The following is a 20113-nucleotide window of genomic DNA, read 5'->3' as shown; positions in this document are numbered from 1 at the left end:
TGTTTTGTTTCTGTACGAACCTCAGCAAATCACTCAGTGCCTGGCACACAGTAGGTATTTAGTAAATGAACTGTGCCTCTGCCTGTGGCCTGGAGTGTAGGCCCCACAGACTTGTCCTGTCCATCTGGTCTTATGCTCCTCACCCAAAGGGGACCTTGGGGCCCAGGGGTCCTGCTGGGGTCCCATGCTCTTGCCCACCTCCCTGCCTTGCCTCACTGTTCTCCACTACCACCTCTAGATTCCATGGGGCGGGAGGTCATCTGCATGAGTATATGGGGTCATGGGATTGGCCTTGTTGATCTCTGACCCCACTGGTCACCACTACCCTCTCATTCCAATAGGCTGGGCTCTCCTGTTCCTCCTGTGCGTGTGTGTGTGTGTGTGTGTGTGTGTGTGTGTGTTCATTCAACAAATGGATACTGAGCACCTCCTCTATGCCAAACCCATCCCACGATGACCAAGTTCTAAGGTGGCCATCTTTCTCCCTGGATCCCTCTCCTAATCCCCCCTTGCCAGGCAGGCTTGCCCACTCATCTGCTAGCCCTCCAGGGGCTGGGCTGGAGTTCCCTGCAGGCTGAGAGAGCAGATATCAGCCCCAGCTCCTGTGGAGCATCTTCCCTGGTGCTCTGTGCCTAGTCCCGGACCTGGCTTCAGGGGCATGTATCTTGCCTACAGTGAGCACTGACTCTGGGCAGATGGGCACTGCCGTACCGGGCAGCCCTAGGTCCCGGGGCCTCTTGGTGGAGGTGGCTTGGGGAGGGGAGAGGGTGTCTGGGAAGGCTTCCACGGGGCAGCAGATCCAAACTGGGCCTGAATGATGGAGGAGAATTAGGGAGAAAAGATGGCCTGGCTCTTTAGGTAGAGGGAACCTCATGAATAAAGGCCTGGAAATGGAAACAGATGAGTGTGTGGGTAGTGACAGTGAGGGGGAGAAAGGAATTTGGGACTATGAGTTGGCTTTGTGTCACATCTGGGCAATAGACTTTATGCTTGAGCAATAGGGAGCCAAATGGCACTAGAACCAAATGGCACTGGAACCAAAGGAGTGACAGTCAGTTTCCAGGTGTCAGACCATCTTACAGAAGGGTGGGTTGGCACAGGGAGATGAGTGGGCTTCCCATGTCCCATCAGGCTCTTTGTTCCCTGGGGATGTGATAGGGAGCTAGGGTCTGTGACCACCCTGAGTGGCCTTTTTTTTTTTTTTTTTTTTTTACCCCCATGCTACAGGTTGGGATAGACTTCACAGCCTCCAATGGGAATCCCCTGGACCCTTCCTCTTTGCACTATATCAACCCCATGGGCACCAACGAATATCTGTCAGCCATCTGGGCTGTCGGGCAGATCATTCAGGACTATGACAGGTAAACTTGGGGAGGGACCATGAAGGTCAGCTCCAGCTTCATCCAACCAGGAAGCTCAGCTTATCAAACTGGAAGGGACCCAAAGATCATCAAACCTAGGAATGGCCAACACATGACGTGCCTTATTGCCCCTTCTCACACCTGCGGCAGACTTCGCTAGTCAATTGCTGACCTCTTACCTACGGAGCCCAGATCCACGCTGGAATCCTTCTCCATATGGTACTGCAAGTAGCCAGTAAGAAAAGGAATCAAGATGGAAAATGAAACGTGTTTGCTATTGTTGCAACTTTCCCTTTTAGAGCTGGGGAAATGTAGGCTTGAGAAGGGGGGTAGAGAATGTATCCGAAGTCACACCGAGCAGGGGGACTGGCACCCAGACATTCTGATTCCTGGGCCTGGCACCTAATGGCCTAATAATCTCACTCCTGCTGGGAACTTGGAAGGAGCAGCCAGCACGTGTGGGCCCTCTTCCCGTGGCCATGCTTCCTGGAGATCTTTGGGTTAAGGAGGGGGGGCAGTGGAAAGTCAGTGAAGGAAAGCTGTGTAGGGGGTGTGGCCTTGGAGGATCAGAAGCCACTTGAAGGTTATGGCATCATTGCCACAGGTGGTGCTTGTTAGGACCTCCAGGCCAGAGGGCAGAATGACTAGGAAGCCAAAACATGGGGAACAGGGAAGGAAGGTGCAGGTGCCGGAGATTTGGCAGGAACAACAGCAGGCTCAGGAATCCTGTGTGCACTTGGCCTCCTTGAGAGAGACAGCCTTACTACCAGTGTCTGATTCCCAGGTCTGGGGTGGGGGGTGGGGGGCTGTGATCCCTGGCCACATTAAGAGAGGTATAGCCCACAGGGCAAGGGAGGTGAAAGTCCCCATCTGCATGGTTGGGCAGAGGAGCCTGCTGTTGCTGCTCTGGAGTCCCTTGTATCCAGCTGCTCACTCAGTCCCTTCACTGAGCCTCCTCATGGGCATTCGGACTTAGCAAAGAAGGACCTAGTAAGTTCTGGGCATTTGCCCCAGCCCCTACCCCTCTCACCCTCTTCCCCATCTCCGTGAGAGGCACTACCACTCACCCAGAACCCTTCACTTTTTCCTTCCCTTATCTCCCCCAGTGTTCTTTCAGCAAATCCTTTCCAAACCTAGTTGAATCTAGCCCCTTCTCCCACCCCTACTGCTACCAGCCTGTTCAAGCCAGCATCCCTTCCCACTCAGACCACTTCAGTAGGCTCCTCACTGGTCTCCCTGCTTCTGTCCTAGTACCTGGCGGTTTGTCCTTCACACAACAGCCAGGGGATTCCTCAATATGTAAGTTGAGTGAATGAACAGGTGAGACATGATCCCTGCCCTCAGGGAGTTCCCACGCAGGGAGGAAGACAGGGAACGAATCACTGGAGTTCCAAGAGAGCGGTTTACATGTGAGGCAGGACCTATGGGAGCACCAAAGAGAGGCATTCTCAGGCCTCAGGGAAACCCACAGAGAGAAGGGGCCATTTGAATTGGGCCTTAGTGGATGAGTAGGAGTTTGCCACAGGGAACAGGCTGGGGGCAAAAGGCGATATAACATGATTGAAATTGGAGCGTGAGGTGCCCTGTGTGTTTGGGACACAGCTAGTGGCCAGTGGCCAGGGCTGGGCCAGTGGGGTATGAGGGAGGGCAGCTGGAAGGAGATGAGAGTAGGTCCTAGGGCTGGATGATGAAGGGCCTTGACACTAAGCCAGGGTTCTCATTTAGGAGAATTTTTCTCAGACAGAAATGGGAGGTTGAGAGACAGGCAGTATATTTCTGTAACGACTGTGGTTTAGCGGATGTCTGAGGTCCCAGTTTGAGAAGGACCTAAAAGCTGCATCCAGGCCCACCGGTTAGAAGTGCTGTGATTGATTAGCCATGTCTGCCACAGGTGTGGATAGGGTCAAGCCTCACATTCACCAGGTACTTAGAGGTGGGTGTGAGCTCAGTAGATCATTCACACAGAGCTCGTTCTATAGGTGGTGAGCTTTTTCCTTCTGTCCTTGGAGGTGTGCAAGGCAGAGTGGGCCCAGCCCTGGGCGAGGGCTGGGAGGGGTGGGTGGGGGCAGTGAGGCCTCTGACCTGATGTCTTACAGTAGTTTTCTTCTCCTGTCTCTGATTAGTGATAAGATGTTTCCGGCTCTGGGCTTCGGGGCCCAGTTACCCCCAGACTGGAAGGTGAGTGGAGCTGGACTGTTTCCTTTTGGTGGAGATGGGGTTTGTGTGTCTGGCCTTTCTGGAATCTGGAAGTTGCTGGAGGCCCACCCAGCTGCCCTGTGTTCTCTGCATTTACCCCAAACTCACACTCTTTCCTCAGCCTGAACCTCACGTAGGCGCTGGAGGCTGTAATGAGCAGGACAGTTATGGTCTCTGACCCCTGGTATTCAGGTCAGGTTAAGAAGACAAGTAGGAGGCCAGATCTGGCAAACAAAAATCCAGGATACCCAGTAAGTTTGAATTTTAGATAAACACATTTTTAAAGTATAAGTATGTCCTAAATATTGCCTGAGCCATACTTATCCTGAAACGTTATCCATTGTTTATCTGGAATTCAAATTGAACGGGGCATCCTATATACTTCTGGAAGCCCCCAGGACTGGAAGGTCATCAGTGCTGAGATGGGGCAGCATGGGCCCGGGAGGAGCCTAGAGGAGGGCCCCAGCCTGGCCTGGGGGTAGCAGGGAAGGCTTCCTGGAGAGGCATGGTCTAAGTCAAGAAGGAGTTTGCAGAGTGATTGGGGTTGGTGATGGGGCAGAGAGAGTGTTCAGAGCAGAGAGAACCAGCTTTGCAAAGTCTGGGAGGCAGGGGGGACAGGGCGAGTTGGAGGAACTGAAAGAAGGTGGCCATGATGGCCTCTCTGTGGAGGGTGGAGAGAGACATGGCTAGCAGGGTGGGGGGCCGGCCACTCAGGGCCTCAAATGCTAATTAAACAGCAATGGGCAGCCACTGGAGGGTCCATGTAGAACGTTACAATCCAGTTGGCATTTTGAAGACTTTTTAAAATGTCTTTTATTTATTTTGAGAGAGAGAAAGCGTGCATGCAGGCTCGAGCGAGTGGGGGAGGGGCAGAGAGAGAGAGAGAGAGAGAGAGAATCCCAAACAGGCCGTGTGCTGTCAGCACAGCACCCAGTGTGGGGCTCCATCCCACGAACGGTGAGATCACGACCTGAGCCGGAATCAAGAGTTAGACACCCAGGTACCCCTTTTTAAAGATTTTTTTTTTAACATTTTTTATTTATTTTGAGAGAGAGAGAGAGAGAGCAGTTGGCATTTTGAAGGCCCGCTCTGGCTGCTGAGTGGGGACTGGCTAGGGTGAGAGTGGGCCAGATGGAGGGATGAAGAGAAGGAGTGCTGTCCATTCTCCAGGTGAAAGAACAGAGGCTCAGGTGATTTGCCCAAGGCCATGTTCCCAACAGGGAGCCTGGATTCCAGCTGGACAAATGGAGGCTTCCATTTGTTCTCAGGATCTGCTGCCTCTCCATAAGTGAGAAGCCTGGGGCTGTTGCGGGCACAGAGGGCTCCTAACCTGCACGTGCGTCTCAGCTAGTGCCCCCTCTTGTTGCCCTGCTGTGACCCACGCTGCTTCCAGTGAGCATTGCCCTCCCACCCTCTCTAGGGAGGACCATCTTCACCTAGGATTTTAGGGAGCGGCTCTGTGGCCTCCTGGCCACCGTTCGGTGTGGGGGTGCAGGGGGCAGGATCCTGCAGAACCAAAGCTGGGCCTCTGGGCAGACAGTGATGCCACTGGGGGCAGGGCAGGCTGGTGCGGCCAGGCCCAGCAAGAGCCCGTTGCTAGGACACCAGCCAGCTTTGAAAGAACTCTGGCTGAATGAGACGTTTTCTCGCTCAAAAGCCTCCTTGGAAATGTCACAGGGCAGCTCTGGAGAGGCTCGGGCTTGGCCAGGCTGGAGGGCCCGGCGGCGCCAGGAGGGATGTGGGAGCCAGGATGGGCAAGGGCACATGCCAGGCCTGGCCCTTCCAGCCCCTTCCCTCCCTCTCATTCTAGCTGGCCTTGCTCCAGCCTCTTGAACCTTCTTTCATTGCTCCCCACCTCAGGGCCTTTGCGCCTGGCCTTCCCCTGGCCTGTTGCTCCTGTTCACCTCTTTCCCACTCTTAGAGGCCAAGAGATCTTTCCCTCTGGGAGGTCTTCCCCGAGGAAGCTCATGCGGGGCCCTCCTCTCGTCCAGTGAGAGGCAGTGTCCTCACAGAACTTTATGGTTGCCTCTGTATGTGTGGGTTGGCCTGTTTGTTGCCTCCCTCCAGGGTTTCACGGTCTGGGAGGGCCCCTGCTTTCCTCCTTTCTGTGTCCCAGCTCCCGGCACACATGAGGAGTGCAGAACTTGTTTGTTGACAGTGAATCGGTGGCCTAGCAGCCTGAGCAGACAGAAGTGTTGGTTCTCTGAGGGTGAGAAGCTCGAAGGAACGTGCACTTGGGACCTTTGATCCTCCCTGGGGCTGGGCCAGCTGCGCCCCAAGCAGACCCCTACCCTGGATGGTGGCGGAGGGACTCAGGAAGCATTTTCCTGAGGAGATGACATGAAGGCTTGGACGTTCAAAATGAGCCAGAGTCGGTCAGATGAAGAGAGGGATGAGGCGGGAAGGAGGGCACGCAAAGATCTGCGGTGGGGAAGTGCACAGTCCATGACTCTCCCCACTGTAAGGATGGGGTAACTGAGGCTCAGAGAGGACAGTCCCTCTGGGGTCCCTTCAGCTCCCTCCCCCATGCCCTGCCCCCGCCAGGGCCACAGGGAGCAGCGTCTTGAGTAACTCACTGACTTCGGGCCAGGCTTGGTGAACAGAACCACTGATTGTCACAAGGCAGCAGGGAGTCCCAGGACAAAGACCTGTGGCCAACAGGCCCCCAGGGGCCCCTAATCTGGCTTATGGCCTCCAGGAAACTTGTCCTGTTTACAGGCATTTCTTAGGCAAACCAGAGCAGCAAGCATAGGAGGGGGCTGGGCTGCTGAGCGCTTGTCTCCCAGATCTGGTCCCAGCTCTGCTGTGGCTCATTTGTGTCACCTGGGCATGCCCTGACCCATTCTGAACCTCAGTCTTTTGACCTGTAAAATGGAGCTGCTGGTCTAGGTGACCTGAGGGACCTCTGGGCTGGATGAGTGACCTCCACAGCCCCATCCACTTGGACCACCAAGCCCTCCTGCAAAGAAAGGGGGGAAGCAGTGAAGAATCCAGAGTCTGGGTGGCCGAGAAAGCAGAATATTACTCCATTCCTATCAGGAGGGGGCTTTCCCCCTTGGTCTCTAAAATCTCCTAAAATCTGATTTTGTAGGAAGTCATTGGCCCACGGAGGCCTGTTTCCTTGGCAACCATTTTCCTCTCTCAACCCCTCGGTACAAGCCCCCCTCTTAATCTCTGTAGAGGCTCATGAAGTTGCCATGGCAATGAGGACCTCCAGCCCCCACAGCTGGAGCCCAGATTGGGGTCAGGATGAAGAGGGCCCCAGGGTAGGGAGAGGACCCAAGACGGTCATTAGGGGACTGGCTCCGTGCCAGCCTTTAGGGCTGAGGGAGCAAAGAACAGAAAAGCTGTTGCCCAGAACAGGGAAGTGTCTACTCAGGCCACCCAGTCACCCATAGGGCCCACCTGGGGTGAACTCCTCGTGCTGAGTCTCACCCCTCTTGGCCCAGGAGGGCTCACAAGGCCAGGACTCCAACTCCCACTCGACGCATGAGAGGCTCAGGTCTTAGGCCTGTTCTGCTGTTTGGCCTTGGCACCTGGCTTCCCCTTTCTGGGCCTCTTTACTTGTGAAATGGGTACATTGGACTTGGTGGGGGCCTTCTAACATGCGCGTTGTATAGAGCTAATTATCTTGGAGCTAATGAGTCGTCTGGGAGTGTTTGTGCCCAGACTAAAGCTCTCACCTGGCAGATATTCCCCTAGACCTCTTCATCTTCCTAATTTAAAACTGGTGGAAGAGTGTTAAAAGGCAGAGGAGGGTCGGTAAAGTATCCTCCGGACTGAGAAGTCACTTTAAGAGGGAAAAACGAAGCAAGCCACTCCCTACCGTTTCCACAACTTAATTCAGGATAACTTACTGATGGGCCAGCAGAACCTTCAGCCGCAGCTTTTACAGAGCAAGGGGCATGGTGGTGAGGTCACAGGGTAGTTATCTAAAGTGGGGCCCTCTGTGTGCGCGCCTTCTCTACTGGTTAGCTAACGTAGGGCCTTCGTGCACCACGTTATAAAGATCAGAAGAAGCCCTCCTGCATTCCCATGTGGGCGTACATTAACCTCCTTGGGGCCTAGAACACGTAGCCCCGAGGGAGGTCATTGTGCAGACACAAACAAGATGGAGTCCTTGTCCGCACGCCTACCGAGAAGAACGCCTTCTGAGGTTAGTGGGTTCAGGAGACAGCCTAACCTTGGTTTAGTCCCAACCTTGTCCTTCGGTAAATGTGAGAGCCTGGGAACTTTCTAGAACATGCTGTGTCTGTTTCATCTTCTGAAAATGGGGTAATTGCAGGCCTTTCCCCATTGGGTCATTGCCAGGAGTGAGGGGATGCCTGCAAAACTCTGAACGTGGGTTGTGGCATGCGGTAGGGAAGGGGGCCGTGTGGGGATTTTGTGAGAGGGCAGCAGGACAGAGAGTGGGGAGGGCCCCATCAGAGGCCCGGGTTCTGCAGCCCCCGCAGCCCCGAATGGGGTCTAGTTATTGTTCCTCTGTGTTCCTGGATCGGGAGTGTGCAGAATAACCCACAGGGCTTGGGGCTGGGTCTGGAGGCAGAGAAATGGGACCGGACCCCAGGGGAACTGTGATAGCTGTCCCTGCTCCCCCGTTCCTCTGGTCCCATTATGCTTCCTCATCCCCAGTCCAGCTCTGAGCAGGCTGTCCGCTAATCCCGTTTGGCTCCCTGGCATAACACAGGCTCCTTTGTTAGCACTCGTGCTGTTAAGTCGGGGGAAAGCCCTCAGGGCCCTACAAAGTGGACTGTCAGTGATGGCGTGTGACAGAGGCTCAGTTCAAAGGCTCCTGGAGCCCACCTGGATGCCTTCAGAAGCCTCTCTGTCCCACTCAGGAATTATCTTGGTGGGGCGAGGAGACACAGCAGCCTGACCCACCCCTTTCGCCACCGGCCAACAGAGATGGGGGTGATGTGGTGCCCATTACAAAGTGAAGGCAGTCAGACCTCTCTGTGTGGCTCAGCCCCAGCACCGGAAGGTGGAAGCAGATGTAGGGGGGTGTCAATAGCCTTGACCTGGGGTGGGGATGGGGCTTGAAGAGCCAGGTACCCACAGAGGGAGACTTGGCCCAGCAGTGGGTGGGGCTTGGAGCCAGGAGGCTGCTGGCTCAACATTTTCTCTGCACTTCAGGTCTCCCATGAGTTTGCCATCAACTTCAACCCTACCAACCCCTTCTGCTCGGGTGAGTGCTAAGCCCACCTGCGTCTGCGCTGGGCAAAGGGAGGGGCAGAGTATAGGTTTTGTCTTTTTCTCCCTTCCCCTCCCCCTCATGCTTGCTCATAATGACAGATGGGGAAGAGCTGGAGGTTGGAGTCAGGTGGTCCTGGATTCAAGGCCAGCTGCTGCCCTTTCCTGGCTGTGTGACCTTGGAGAGATCACTGCACCTCTCTGGGCCTCTGCCTCCTCACCTGCCCCAGGGAGTATGATACCTGCTTAGCTCACCTCACTGGGTGGTCAGGTGAGAATTAAGGGACGCGTTGACAGGAAGCCCTGTGTAGAACAGGACGAGGTGAGGGCGGCAAATTATATACCTGCCTCTCGCCTCCCACCTGCCCTTGCTGGGAGAACCCAGCCCTAACCCCACCCTGCTCCCTTTGCCTTCCACAAAGAGCCTTGGCACCCAAGGACTGAGGGTTGCCAGAGGGGAGGGGGAGAGAAAGGGGCAGGCAGTGAGTGTGGTGCCTGTGTTCACCCCTGCCCCCTTGACCTAAGAGAATTTCTGAGCCTCCAGAATCATTTGAGAAACTATTGGAGGAGGAAGGGGGCCCCAGGTGGGTATGGAAGAGGGTGGTCCCTGCCATCATGAGACCTTCCAGACTAGGATCTGGCTTGGGTATAGCATCTGCCTTCCCTGGGGGTTCCCAAAGCTGGGCCCAGTTTGTACTTGGAAGGGAAAGGTGTCAAGTCACCAACTTGCAAACGATGCTGTGACTCAGAAGCCATGGGCATCTATCTGTTGGCTAAAAATGTAGCCCTCTGCTCTTCCTGGGCTCTGCCTCGTTTAGAGCAGGTCTCTAGAGACTTTGTCCAAAATTGGGTTGGTCAACCTCCTCCCCAGACAAAGGCCTCCTGGACAGGACCACCGGGCAGTGGGATATTCTTAGGGGCCGTGCAAGCATCTCAGTTCCCCACGGCAACCCTCAGCCGAAGCCATAGCATGTCCAGAATGGACCTCAAGACTTGGGCTGCCAAGTTCCTTCTCTGGGAAGAGCCTGCTGGGTCCCCTCTTGTCAACTGCCCAAGAGTGAAGATTATCAGTCCCATTGACAGACAAGGACATGAGCTCAGAAAGATTAAACAACTTGCCTCAGCTAAGAAGGGGCCAAGGCAGGATTTGAATTTAGGTCCACCGGACTCCATATTCAGGACTCTTTGCTTTATACTTGGCCCTGCCCTCTGGGAGCTTCCAGTCTCATGGGACCTACACTGGCCACCATAGGGGCATTTAGGGTGAGCATGAAATAGAGGTAGGGTCTGCAAATGGGATGAGGGTAGGTGAAGGGCCGGGGGGGCAACCTTGCTGATACAGTCTTCTCCTCGAGGCAGGTGTCGATGGCATCGCCCAGGCATACTCGGCCTGCCTGCCCCACATCCGCTTCTACGGCCCCACCAACTTCTCACCCATCGTCAACCACGTGGCTCGGTTTGCAGCCCAGGCCACACAGCAGCAGACAGCCACGGTGAGTAGGCAGCCACCGGCGTGGACGTGTGGGAGAGGGCGGGCACTGGCTGGGCCCTCCCTGCCTGACATGAGGGAGGGCCAGACTGGGGCCTGTCTTTGTAGCTCCACCTGCCCCCACAGGGCTGGGGAGCTGGATATTCTGCCTTCTGTGCCTCAGTTTACCTGCAGGTCTGGCAAGGGGGTTGGACCAAGCTCAACTCGATTGGTGCTGGTTTTCTGGAGCACAGACTTGAAAAAGACACAGTGATTCTGTTTATGCTTAGTGGTGAATAAGGTTGTGATCATTGGGAGGTGCCTCCCCAGGACAGGGGGTATTTGGTATTCCTGGGATACATGGACACCAAGGGATGGTGGTCCTTGCGGGCCCTAAAGCTACCCTCTGGGCCACTGTCTGGCCCAGCGGTGAGGCGAGGGCCTGGCCGGACACTGCCAGTGGCATCTGGAGTACATGGCAGATGGCCATCGTGGGCATCTGCATCCCTGGTCCTCTCCCTGCTCCCTAGCCTCAGGCCGAATGCCCGTGTTGGGGTCACCAAGGGTCACCTTGTCCACTCTTCCCTCCCCCACCAGGATTTGCGCTGACTTGACTGTTGGGAAGTCTTCTCCCCCCGGCCCCAAGGGCAGTGTCTTGTGTAGTACTTCCCAGGCCCTGTCCCCAGGCCCACCGGTCAGGCTCAAGCCACGGCTGGAAACCCAGCTCCTAGCCCTGGGGTGGAGCCTGGGCTGCCACCCAGGAGACTTCGCTCTGACTCCTGCCTGGCCACTCCCCCCGGTGGACCTTCATGAGCCTCTGCCCTTCTCTGGGCTTCCCCCTTGGAAAGAAAGAGTAGCTGCACCCATGCCTAGGTTCTCTCTCGACTTCTCCTTCCCATGGCCAAGGCCACCGTCTTCCGTCATCTGACACCACAGCCACACCCTCACCCCTCTGGCCCCTACAATCCGTTCTCCTGCCTGGAATCCTTTTAACAGCAAATGTCAGATCTGGCCCCTCCAGGCCCCTCCCTTCCACAGAGACCTCCTCTCCCACCCTTCCCCCACACTTTCCTCCCTTTATGATTCTATCACCAACCTTATGCCTGTTGCTCACACACACAAGCTAGTTCCCCTCACAGAGCCTTTGCCCCGGTGACACTCTGCCCGGCTGGTTCCACCCATTCCTCAGGGTCCCCTCAGATGCCCCCACTGTGGCGGGCCTTGACCACCCCTCTGAGGTTGCTCTCCCACCTTCTCTGTTTGTTCTCGTTTGGACTCCGAGGATGGCAGCAGCATCTGTTTAGCTCTTCTCCATTTCCTCGTCCGTTGTGCGTCTCTCCCCATGACTCACAGCCCCACGGCCCCGGGCTGCTGCTGTTGTGTCCGCCATCACCTCCTGCTGGCCTGTGGCAGGTGCTCAAGCATCATGGGCGGCGGGGGTGGGGGGGGGGGGTGGGGGGGTGGGTGGTGAATTTGTCCTAGGCCCTGCCTCGGACTGGGTGCTATGCAGGACTCGAGAGGCAGGAGGAGGGAACCCAGCAGGGCCTTTCCTAAAGGGAAAGGGAGGGTGAGGCCCTACCTGGTCACTAGGGAGGTGGAGGTTGGCTTCGGGAGTGGTGGTAAAGATGGAGGAGGTGGAGGTTATGAGAGCGAGAAAGAGGACACCAGGGCTGGCCCGGAGAGGGCAGGACGGCAGGACAAGGTCTAGTTGTTCAGAAGGCCACAGGGGGCTCTGGGATCAGGCTGCCAGGGTTTGAAGAATCCTGCTCACACTCCTTCCTCATTGTGACTTGGGCAAATCACGTAACCTCTCTTAGCCTGTGTCCTTGTTTGTACGATGGGGGTACTAACAGGACCTACTTTGAGGAGGTGGCGTTCGGATTAGCAACATCATGGGATGCCTGCACCCAGGAGGCGAAAGGCCAGGCAGACAGGACGCCAGAGGCCGGGACAACATGAAGGAGGTCGGCATGCGGGTCAGGGGAGAAGGAAGGTGGTCCTGGCATCTTCCTCAGGGGGCATGGTCTGCTCTAGCGCCAGTCCTGCCCGGCCGCTGGCGGCTGAGGCCCTGAGGCCAGTCGCTTCCTGCTCTGAGCCTCTCTCCGTTAGGAGGTGGGAGAAATAAAGCCCCCCTGGGTGCCCTGAGGATCTGGGGCAACCTGAATGAGACAGCAACCAGGGAAAGGCCTGGGAGGGACTACTTTTGCATTCCTGGGGTGCAGGGCTGGAATGGGTTGGAGGGCAGACGAGAGGCAGCCCTTGGGCTTGCACCGTCTGGAGGCCTGCCGTCTGTGAACCAGGCCGTTGTCCCCCCCAGTCTGTTGTCCACCTGAGCCAGCTTTCAAAGGGATGGAAAAACGGGTCCGCACTCTTGTTTAAAAGGAAGAAATGCGGATGGTAGCAGGAGCGAAGCCAGTGCTCTTGCCAGGCTTACCCTGCAGCCAGGGTAGGACGGGGTGGGACGTGTGGTCCTGGGGGGAAAGGTGCCTGTGTCTGCTAGGTCCCCCTGGGCAAGGCCAGGAAGGGGACCTTTGTGTCCTGGGGAATAACTGCTGACGGCTCCCCAGAGGGGCAACTTGGTCTTTTCTCTGTCCAGCCCCTGATCTTTTCAACACCCCAGGCACTTTTGTCACGTCCCTGGCCTCCCACCCTGGGGAGGCAGCCTCCTCTTGGCACCCTCACCCCTCATGGAAGCACTACCCTGCACCCCGGTGTGACTTGGGCCACCTCTAAGCAGGAGTGGGACAGAGGGCCTCTCTCAGCCCCTCCCACCCTGACGTCCACATAGACAGGCTTCTCCACCTCTGGCCTTGCTGTCCCACATCTCACTGTGCTCCAAAGGTGGTGCCGCCTGATGGTTCAGCCTCCGGCTCCAGAGGCCCCGCGACCTCGTTCAGACCCCAGCTGCTCCACTTGCCTGGCCGTGTGACCCAAGGCAGGTTGCCGAAGCTCTCTGAACCTGTTTCCTCACCCGTACCATGGAGGTGATGCAACAGTGGCTGCCTCATGGAAACACTGTGAGAATTCAACCAGTTTGGCATGTAAATTGCTCAGCACAGTGCCTGGCACACAGTAAGCACTCAAGAAATGTGGGCGGCTGAATCTTCTGGGGTCACCTCTTGATGGCACTGAGCACAATTAGACCTAAGGCAAACGGAAATAATTTGCGGATTAACTGACACGTTTGCACAGCCGCTTTAGGGGCAATACGTGGTGTGGCTTCACCTTCCCTGTCCCTAGATGTATGCACACCCACGTATAGGAACTCGAGAGCAGGTGGTGGGAGGCAGCTCTCTGTGCAGGCCTGTCCTCTCCCGTTCACACACACAGACAGCCTGTCTTCCTGGATCGTGTTTTTTGTGCGGCACTGGGGAGACTGTGATGCACAGCCTCTGCCCTTCCAGAGCTTGCAGTCTAGTGGGGAGCCTGGCCTGGAAACCAGCTGCGGGTGCAAGGTGCGCAAACCCATGGTGACGGAGGTACAGGATCATAAAGGTGCGCCTAACCTAAGGGGGCTCAGGGAAGGCTTCTTGGAAAAGTGATGTCCAGGCTTGGAGGATGCTTAAGGGTTAGCCATGAGTGGAGTGCCCCAGACAGAGGGAACAGCAGAGGCAAAGGCCAGGAGGTGCCGTGTTTGGACATAACTGAAGGGAAGGAGTGTTGACGTAAGAGGGGTGAATGGGGAGGGATGAGGGCCAGCTACCACAGGGCCTTGGAAGCCAGTGAGGAATCTGGATTTTCTCTTGAGGGCTGTGGGGAGCCACTGAAGGGTATTAAGAGGTTCAGCTGGGGCCAGGTGGGTCCCTATCGTGGGACCTTCATCCTTCCCTCTGCCCATAAACCCTGGGTCTTGCCCATTCCTGGTTGGCTACCTAGGTATCTGCTGTCCCAGTGGCGGGGGGAGCTGGGACATGGTCATCCTAGGAATTTCCCCCCACCACCAGAATCTTCTGTAGCCAACTTCCAGAAATAAGCCAGGGAGCAGCTTCCCCAGACTGCCTGGAACTGTCATGGTCGATTTTTTACAAATCAGATCACATGTTAAATGCATTAGGGGAAGTGACTGTTTACAGTTCCAGAAGCCTGAAGAACCTCTGGGTAAAGGCAAAAGATACTCCACCCCTGAGTCGTAGTGGGGGTTTTAATTTTGGTTGGAACACTGACTGGCTGTGTTTCTGGAGCATGGAGTCCTCAGAGTGTGGGGGGAGAGAGAAGCATCCAGAGGAGACCTCCCTGAGGGGTAATGCTGGCAGGGGAAGCAGAGCTCAGGGCCCGGAAGGGCCTTCTATCTGCTTGGGACGGAGGTGTGGACGCTCAGATGGATCTTGGTGCTGTGGCTGGAAGGGTATGCCAGGCAGGAGGAGAGGCGCCAGGAAGGGCATGGAGGTAGGAAGGCTTGGGGTTGGGGAGACCCGGGCTCTCTGTGGGGACAGTAGAGCCCCCTTCCTCCCTCCTCCTGATTCTGCCCTTCATTCTCCTCTCCCACGGCCCCCTCCCACTTCTGTCTTGGAGATGGGGCTGTAGACCCCTGGGGTTGTAGTGGCTTAAGAGGCTCCTGGACAACCTTGACTCTGCCCCGGGTAGGTGAGGAGCCCAGGACTTGTTAGCTGCACGTTCATTGCCAAGGCCTGCCCAGCTGGGCAGAAGCTGCGGTCGAGCACGTGGTCGTGAGCATTATGGCGGGCTGGCGCATTAGCAAGGGCTAATGTCCAGTGCCATGCTTCTGGGCTCTTCCCTGGGCTGCTGTCTTGGACACTAAGGCTGTCTGACCCCACGGTGTGGGGTGAGGGGGTGCAGAAACCGCCTCCCTGCCAGGGCCCACTACTGGAGAGGCTCGGCCACAAAATGCGGGTGGTAGAGGAGGACACTGTGGAAAGAGCCCCAGCTGTAGAGTCAGCCAGGCTGGTGTCTGAACCCACACTGTGCTCGTTCCCAGCTGTGAGGCCTTTAGCAAGTCACTGAACCGCTCTCAGCCCCTCTCCCCATCTCTAAAATGGGAAGCACAGGGTGAGGAGGGCCAGCACTGTTGCCGTGTTAGCAGGGACTTCTTCACCCTGGCAGTTGGTACTCGAGGTCCTGCGGGAACCCAGGCCCCAATTGTGCCCACTTCCCTGGGAAGAAGGCTCTAAGGCCCGAAGGAGGAGGCCTGGGGGCCACAGGCTCCAATCTCCTAGCATAGACGTGTGGCCGATTGAGAGGGGAAAGCCAGGAGGGTCCGTTGGAAGGAGGGTGGGAGGCCAGTCCTGCCCCCAGTGGTGAACCTGTTGACGGAGGCCAGGCATCCTCCCTCCCACCAGGTTAGGTGCCTGGGAAATAATGCTCTGGACTATCCTGCAGGATGGAAGGGGGGCCAGAGGGCCACTTAAGGAAGGGGTGCTTCCTTAAGGAAGGGGTGGGCTGTGGGGGGGAACAAGGGTGTAGATGGGGTTATAAGGCCCCCAACCAGGGAGGGGGGCAGGGGAGGGGAGGGGGAAGGGCAGCAGCTGCCCTCCACGGCAGGGATCTAGGCTGCCATCTCCATAGCAACAGGTATCCCCAGCCAAGGGCTTGGTCTCTTAAAGGCACAGTGCAGGATGTGCTACACAGCAGCCACAGGAAGCAGTGGGGTTAGGATGGTGTGTCTACACCTCCACACGGCTCACTTGCTCCCGCTACAACTGTGTGAGGTACAAGGGGGAGAGCAGGGCATCCAAGGGGGCCTCTGTATGTTCCCCAGGGAGCAAATGGCTTTGCTGGGTGAGAAGGTGGCCAGGCGCTGATCTGAGATCTGGCTTGGGTCTGCCCTCAATCACCTGGACAAGGCTGGGCCCCCTACTTCCTCTCCTGAGAATCCGGAGGATCAGGCTAGGAGGCAAAAGCTTCCGAATATTAGGGCCACATAGGGCTTTTCTGCTTATGTTACAGAGGAGGAAAACCACATTCCTCAAAAAGGGGCCAGAGGGTGCTAAGGTCAGGGCCAAGTTGAAACTGAGGTCTCAGCCTGCTTAGAATGCTGGGTCCCTGCCCAGATCAGCCAGTGAGCCTTCCTGAATCTCATTCGCCTACCCACCCCCGCCCTTTGCAGTTCACTATGGCCAACATCACCCATGCTAATTAGTGTTTTTAAGTAGTTTTATAAAGAAACTTTGTAGCCCAACTAAGCGAAAAGTTAAACTTGCCATATGTAGAGAGTAACAGTAAAAATAAACACAACAAACAGGACCTGATAGTGAAGTCTAGCTAGAAACTCTGGTCCCCCGAAGGGCTGTGCTTCCCGCCTCTCTGTTGGTAAGGAAGGTTTGCAAATGGTAGGCGTTAAAGGCACACTAGAATCAAACAAGACTCCCTCCTGGGTACAGTTTGTGGAATTTAAAGACCTGCGTGGAATTAATACCATGGCTTGATGCTGTCTGCCGTGTGACCCCAAGTCACTTACTACCAGCAGAGTCCCACAGGGCCAGAAGCACCCGCCTGCATGACCAGTGCACCATCTCAGAGGCCAGCCGTGCCGATCGGGCACAAGTGGGCTGCGGGGGTTTCTGTGCAGGTGGAACAGAGCCAGAGAGGCTGGTCCCCGAGTCCGTCGGCCAGCATGGGTCTCCCTTCTCAGCCGTGGTCCTGACTGCCAAGAACGCAGCAGTTGACGATGGAGCGCTGCCTTCCTCCCAGGGGTCCGAAGGTTTGGGGGAGGCTGGGGAGCGGGGGGGGGAGGGGGGCAGAGGCCTCAGCGCACCTGCTGTATCCTTCCCGCAGCAATACTTCATCCTCCTCATCATCACGGACGGTGTCATCAGTGACATGGAGGAGACGCGCCATGCCGTGGTGCAGGCTTCCAAGCTGCCCATGTCCATCATCATCGTGGGCGTGGGCAATGCCGACTTCGCTGCCATGGAGTTCCTAGACGGGGACAGCCGCACACTGCGCTCCCACACGGGGGAGGAGGCCGCCCGCGATATCGTGCAGTTCGTGCCCTTCCGAGAGTTCCGCAACGTGAGTGTGGGCCTGGGCTGAGGAGGGGGCACTTACGGGACCCCAGCAACCAGTTAGTGAGGATGAAAGTCTGGGGAGTGTCTGCCTAACCTGAGGCTCCTCCACCCTCCGCTCCATTGACTGCGCCCTGCCCGAGGGCCTGCCCCGAGAGGAGGCCCCGCGACCACATGAGCACTTGCTTCCCTGAGCTCGAGGAACACACGGGGTATTGCCTGATCTAGACTGGGGCTCCAGGGCAGGGTTTCATGGAAGCCCTGCTCTCTAACCTGGGTCCTGAACCAGAAGTTGGGAGTTAGCCCTGTGGGTCAAAGCCAGGCAGGAGTGTGGGGGGGGGGGGGGTGGTGTGAGAGCAAAGGCCCAGAGGTGAGAGAGGCTTTCCTGGTAACCTTACCTCAGCCAGCATCCTTCACAGACAGGAAACGAGGCCCATCTTAGGATGGCCTTCACAGGGGGACTGGTAGCCCTGCCTTGTTCCTGGAGGTGGCTCTGAGCCTATTTGCAGGTGATCCCAGGTCTGCCTACAAGGTCACTGCTCTGGCAATTGGGCCCACCAGGATCCCAGAGGGAGCAGTCTCTCAGATGCCACGCCTGTACTGCCAGCCTGGGGCCCAACTCTTATTTGACCAGAAGCTCACTGTGTGGCCTTGGGCAAGTCCCTGATGTCTCTGGGCCTAGGTTCCCTTGGCCATAAGGCCTCTCGGGGTTCTGTGGCTCAGATCCTACAAACTAGTCCCAGCATGAACCGATTACATATTTATACCCAGTGGTGCTCACAATTCTGCCCAGTGTCCTCTGGGTTTGCCTGAGATGGCCCAGCTCCTTCCTCTGGGGCATTAGCTTCCTGAGGCTCGATGCTGGGCCTTGGCTCCCCATTCAGGCTGAGGACACTGACTGACTCCCTATGCCTGGCCTGCAGCTGGGCGTTCAGCAGTGAGCCAGACAGTCCCAGCCCGTTTATGGGGGCCAAGGAGGTGCTCAGGAAGTATCTGCCAGGGGACTAGGCTATGCAGCTCGCCTCCACCATCTCTTTCCCCAGAAGCTTCCCACACACAAATTCATCCTAAAACGTTACTCCCAGGCATCTCAAGGGCTCAAGGTAAGAATCAGACTTCATATAAAGGAAAGCGCTGCTAGCAGTGGGGTTTCAGGCCTGGGCCGGGACAAGGGATGCGCGTTATAGACCACTCTGGCCCTCCAGACCGCTCTTGTCCTCCAGGGACACCCTCTCCCTCCAGCAGCTGTCTGGGCCTGGTGCCCCTCACGACTTTCCTCCAGTAACCCTGTCTCTCCTCTCCACCTTACCGACCCCCCCCCCGCCCCCGCCCCACCCCACAGGCGGCAAAAGAGACGTTGGCCAAAGCTGTGCTGGCGGAACTACCCCAACAAGTTGTGCAGTATTTCAAGCATAAAAACCTGCCCCCCACCAACTCGGAGCCTGCCTGAGCGCCAGCCCGTGCCCAGCCGCAGCATGCCGGCTGGGCCTCCCGCCCTCTCCAGGAACGTGCACGCTCACCCTGCTTCCATGTGGGTGGCTTTTTTAACCGATCCATTTTTTTTTTTTTACAACCGGACCTCCACCCCCAACTTCCCCCAGCCCAGCTGGGCTTCCTTTGTTGGAGTCGACTGATGATGCTTCCGGGCCAAACTGGCTTCCTCCCTACCCTTAAGTATTGAATGTACTTTGTATAATTTTAGTGGAATTACTGTTATTAAAGAGAAAATTTTTACAATCATAACTGGCTTTTTCCAAGTAACTAGCTGCAGACTCTGAAAGGAATGTGTCCCCAGTGCATACTTTGTGTCATTGCCTGCACCTAATTCCTGCTCTGTTTTTTTATACTGTGACTGTGTTCTATTTGTAATACTCAGGGTAATAAAGGAGTTTCAGATGTTCATGTGTCCTCTCCTTCCTCAGCTGGGACCTGATGGGCTCACTGATCTGGGAAAGGAAACACGAAAACCTCTTTCTCCCAACAAGCCTGGCAAGATGGTGCAATCGTTTCTACTTAAGGTGGGGGGGAGGGGGGGGCAGGGCACACATTCCACACAAACAGTAATCCCTCTGTTAAAGTGGCACAGAACTTGGCACATTAGATAGCTGTGGATGGATACAATGGCCGGCCCCACCAGTAACTGAAGCCCATACAGAGCCTACACCAGTCTCTGGGTACTTAGGCCCAGCCACTACCACTGACCCCTCCCCCTCCTTCCTCCTCTGTCTACACTCTGTCCTGAGTTGCACCACAGGGGCCCACAGGATAGCAGTCACTGACGTCCATTAGCTCCTCTTCCTGGTCTCCAGGCATCGGGGGATGGGCTGTGGTCTGCCCTGTGTGAAAGCCTCTGCCCTCAGGACGCTAAACAGGGCTGCTTGTGTCCCTGCTGACAGCAGCCACTGGTTTCTAGGGCATGCCACACCCTGGCGCAGGCCCAAGTTCATGAAGCTAGCCAGGGGTCCTCCTCTTTTTCTCTGGTCTACCTCCGGCCTTGGAGTTTCCATGAGCCCCTGCCGTAGGCTTCTGTGTAACCAGTAACAACCAACATTTATACTAAGTGCTGTTTCCGGATCCATGTTAAGAGCTTTACAGGCATAATCTTGATGAATCTTCCAATCACCCCTGCCTAGGACCATTTCAGAGATGAGGAAATGAGCAGAGAAGCTAATCAAATCTATTAAAGGCAGAGCCAGAACTTCCATCTGGATCTGGCCAATTCCAAAGCCTCTACTGACTCCACTGCAACTTCCTTCGACTCTGTAAGGGAGTCTGGTCCGGTTGCTAATGAACCTGTCCTTCCTCTGCACTGAAACCAGGAGGTCTGTTACCTCGACCTCCTCTCCCAGGTCATTCTCCCTGGGCCCCGCTAGACCTGAGAGCACACACCAGGCAGGTTCCTACCTCTGGGTACCTGGTAGGCTCGGGAACCGAGG

At 56.4% G+C, this 20113-nt stretch overlaps 1 protein-coding gene across 7 annotated transcripts in view; it reads left to right on the top strand.

The window, feature by feature from the left end:
* The window catches only part of CPNE2 (copine 2), a 47683-nt gene extending 28606 nt beyond the window's left edge, over positions 1 to 19077 (top strand). For 3 of the 7 annotated variants that reach the window (XM_027075821.2, XM_027075822.2, XM_053210175.1), the window contains 6 exons: positions 1228 to 1361; positions 3485 to 3539; positions 8691 to 8742; positions 10107 to 10240; positions 16948 to 17184; positions 18520 to 19077. In XM_027075821.2, coding sequence (XP_026931622.2) covers positions 1228 to 1361; positions 3485 to 3539; positions 8691 to 8742; positions 10107 to 10240; positions 16948 to 17184; positions 18520 to 18627 — 720 coding nt within the window. In that variant the 3' untranslated portion in view covers positions 18628 to 19077. Of the gene's footprint in view, positions 1 to 1227; positions 1362 to 3484; positions 3540 to 8690; positions 8743 to 8849; positions 9019 to 10106; positions 10244 to 13056; positions 13288 to 13619; positions 13671 to 16947; positions 17185 to 18519 lie in introns of those variants that run through there. The other 4 variants (XR_003426157.2, XR_008293513.1, XM_053210173.1 and 1 more) reach the window with 4 other exon arrangements.
* The last annotated feature ends 1036 nt before the right edge of the window (positions 19078 to 20113 follow it).

The sequence above is a fragment of the Acinonyx jubatus genome, chromosome E2 (genome assembly GCF_027475565.1).
Source record: "Acinonyx jubatus isolate Ajub_Pintada_27869175 chromosome E2, VMU_Ajub_asm_v1.0, whole genome shotgun sequence".
NCBI lineage: Eukaryota > Metazoa > Chordata > Mammalia > Carnivora > Felidae > Acinonyx > Acinonyx jubatus.
The sequence above is the reverse complement of the archived record's forward strand: the minus strand, read 5'-3'. Positions and strand labels throughout refer to the sequence as shown.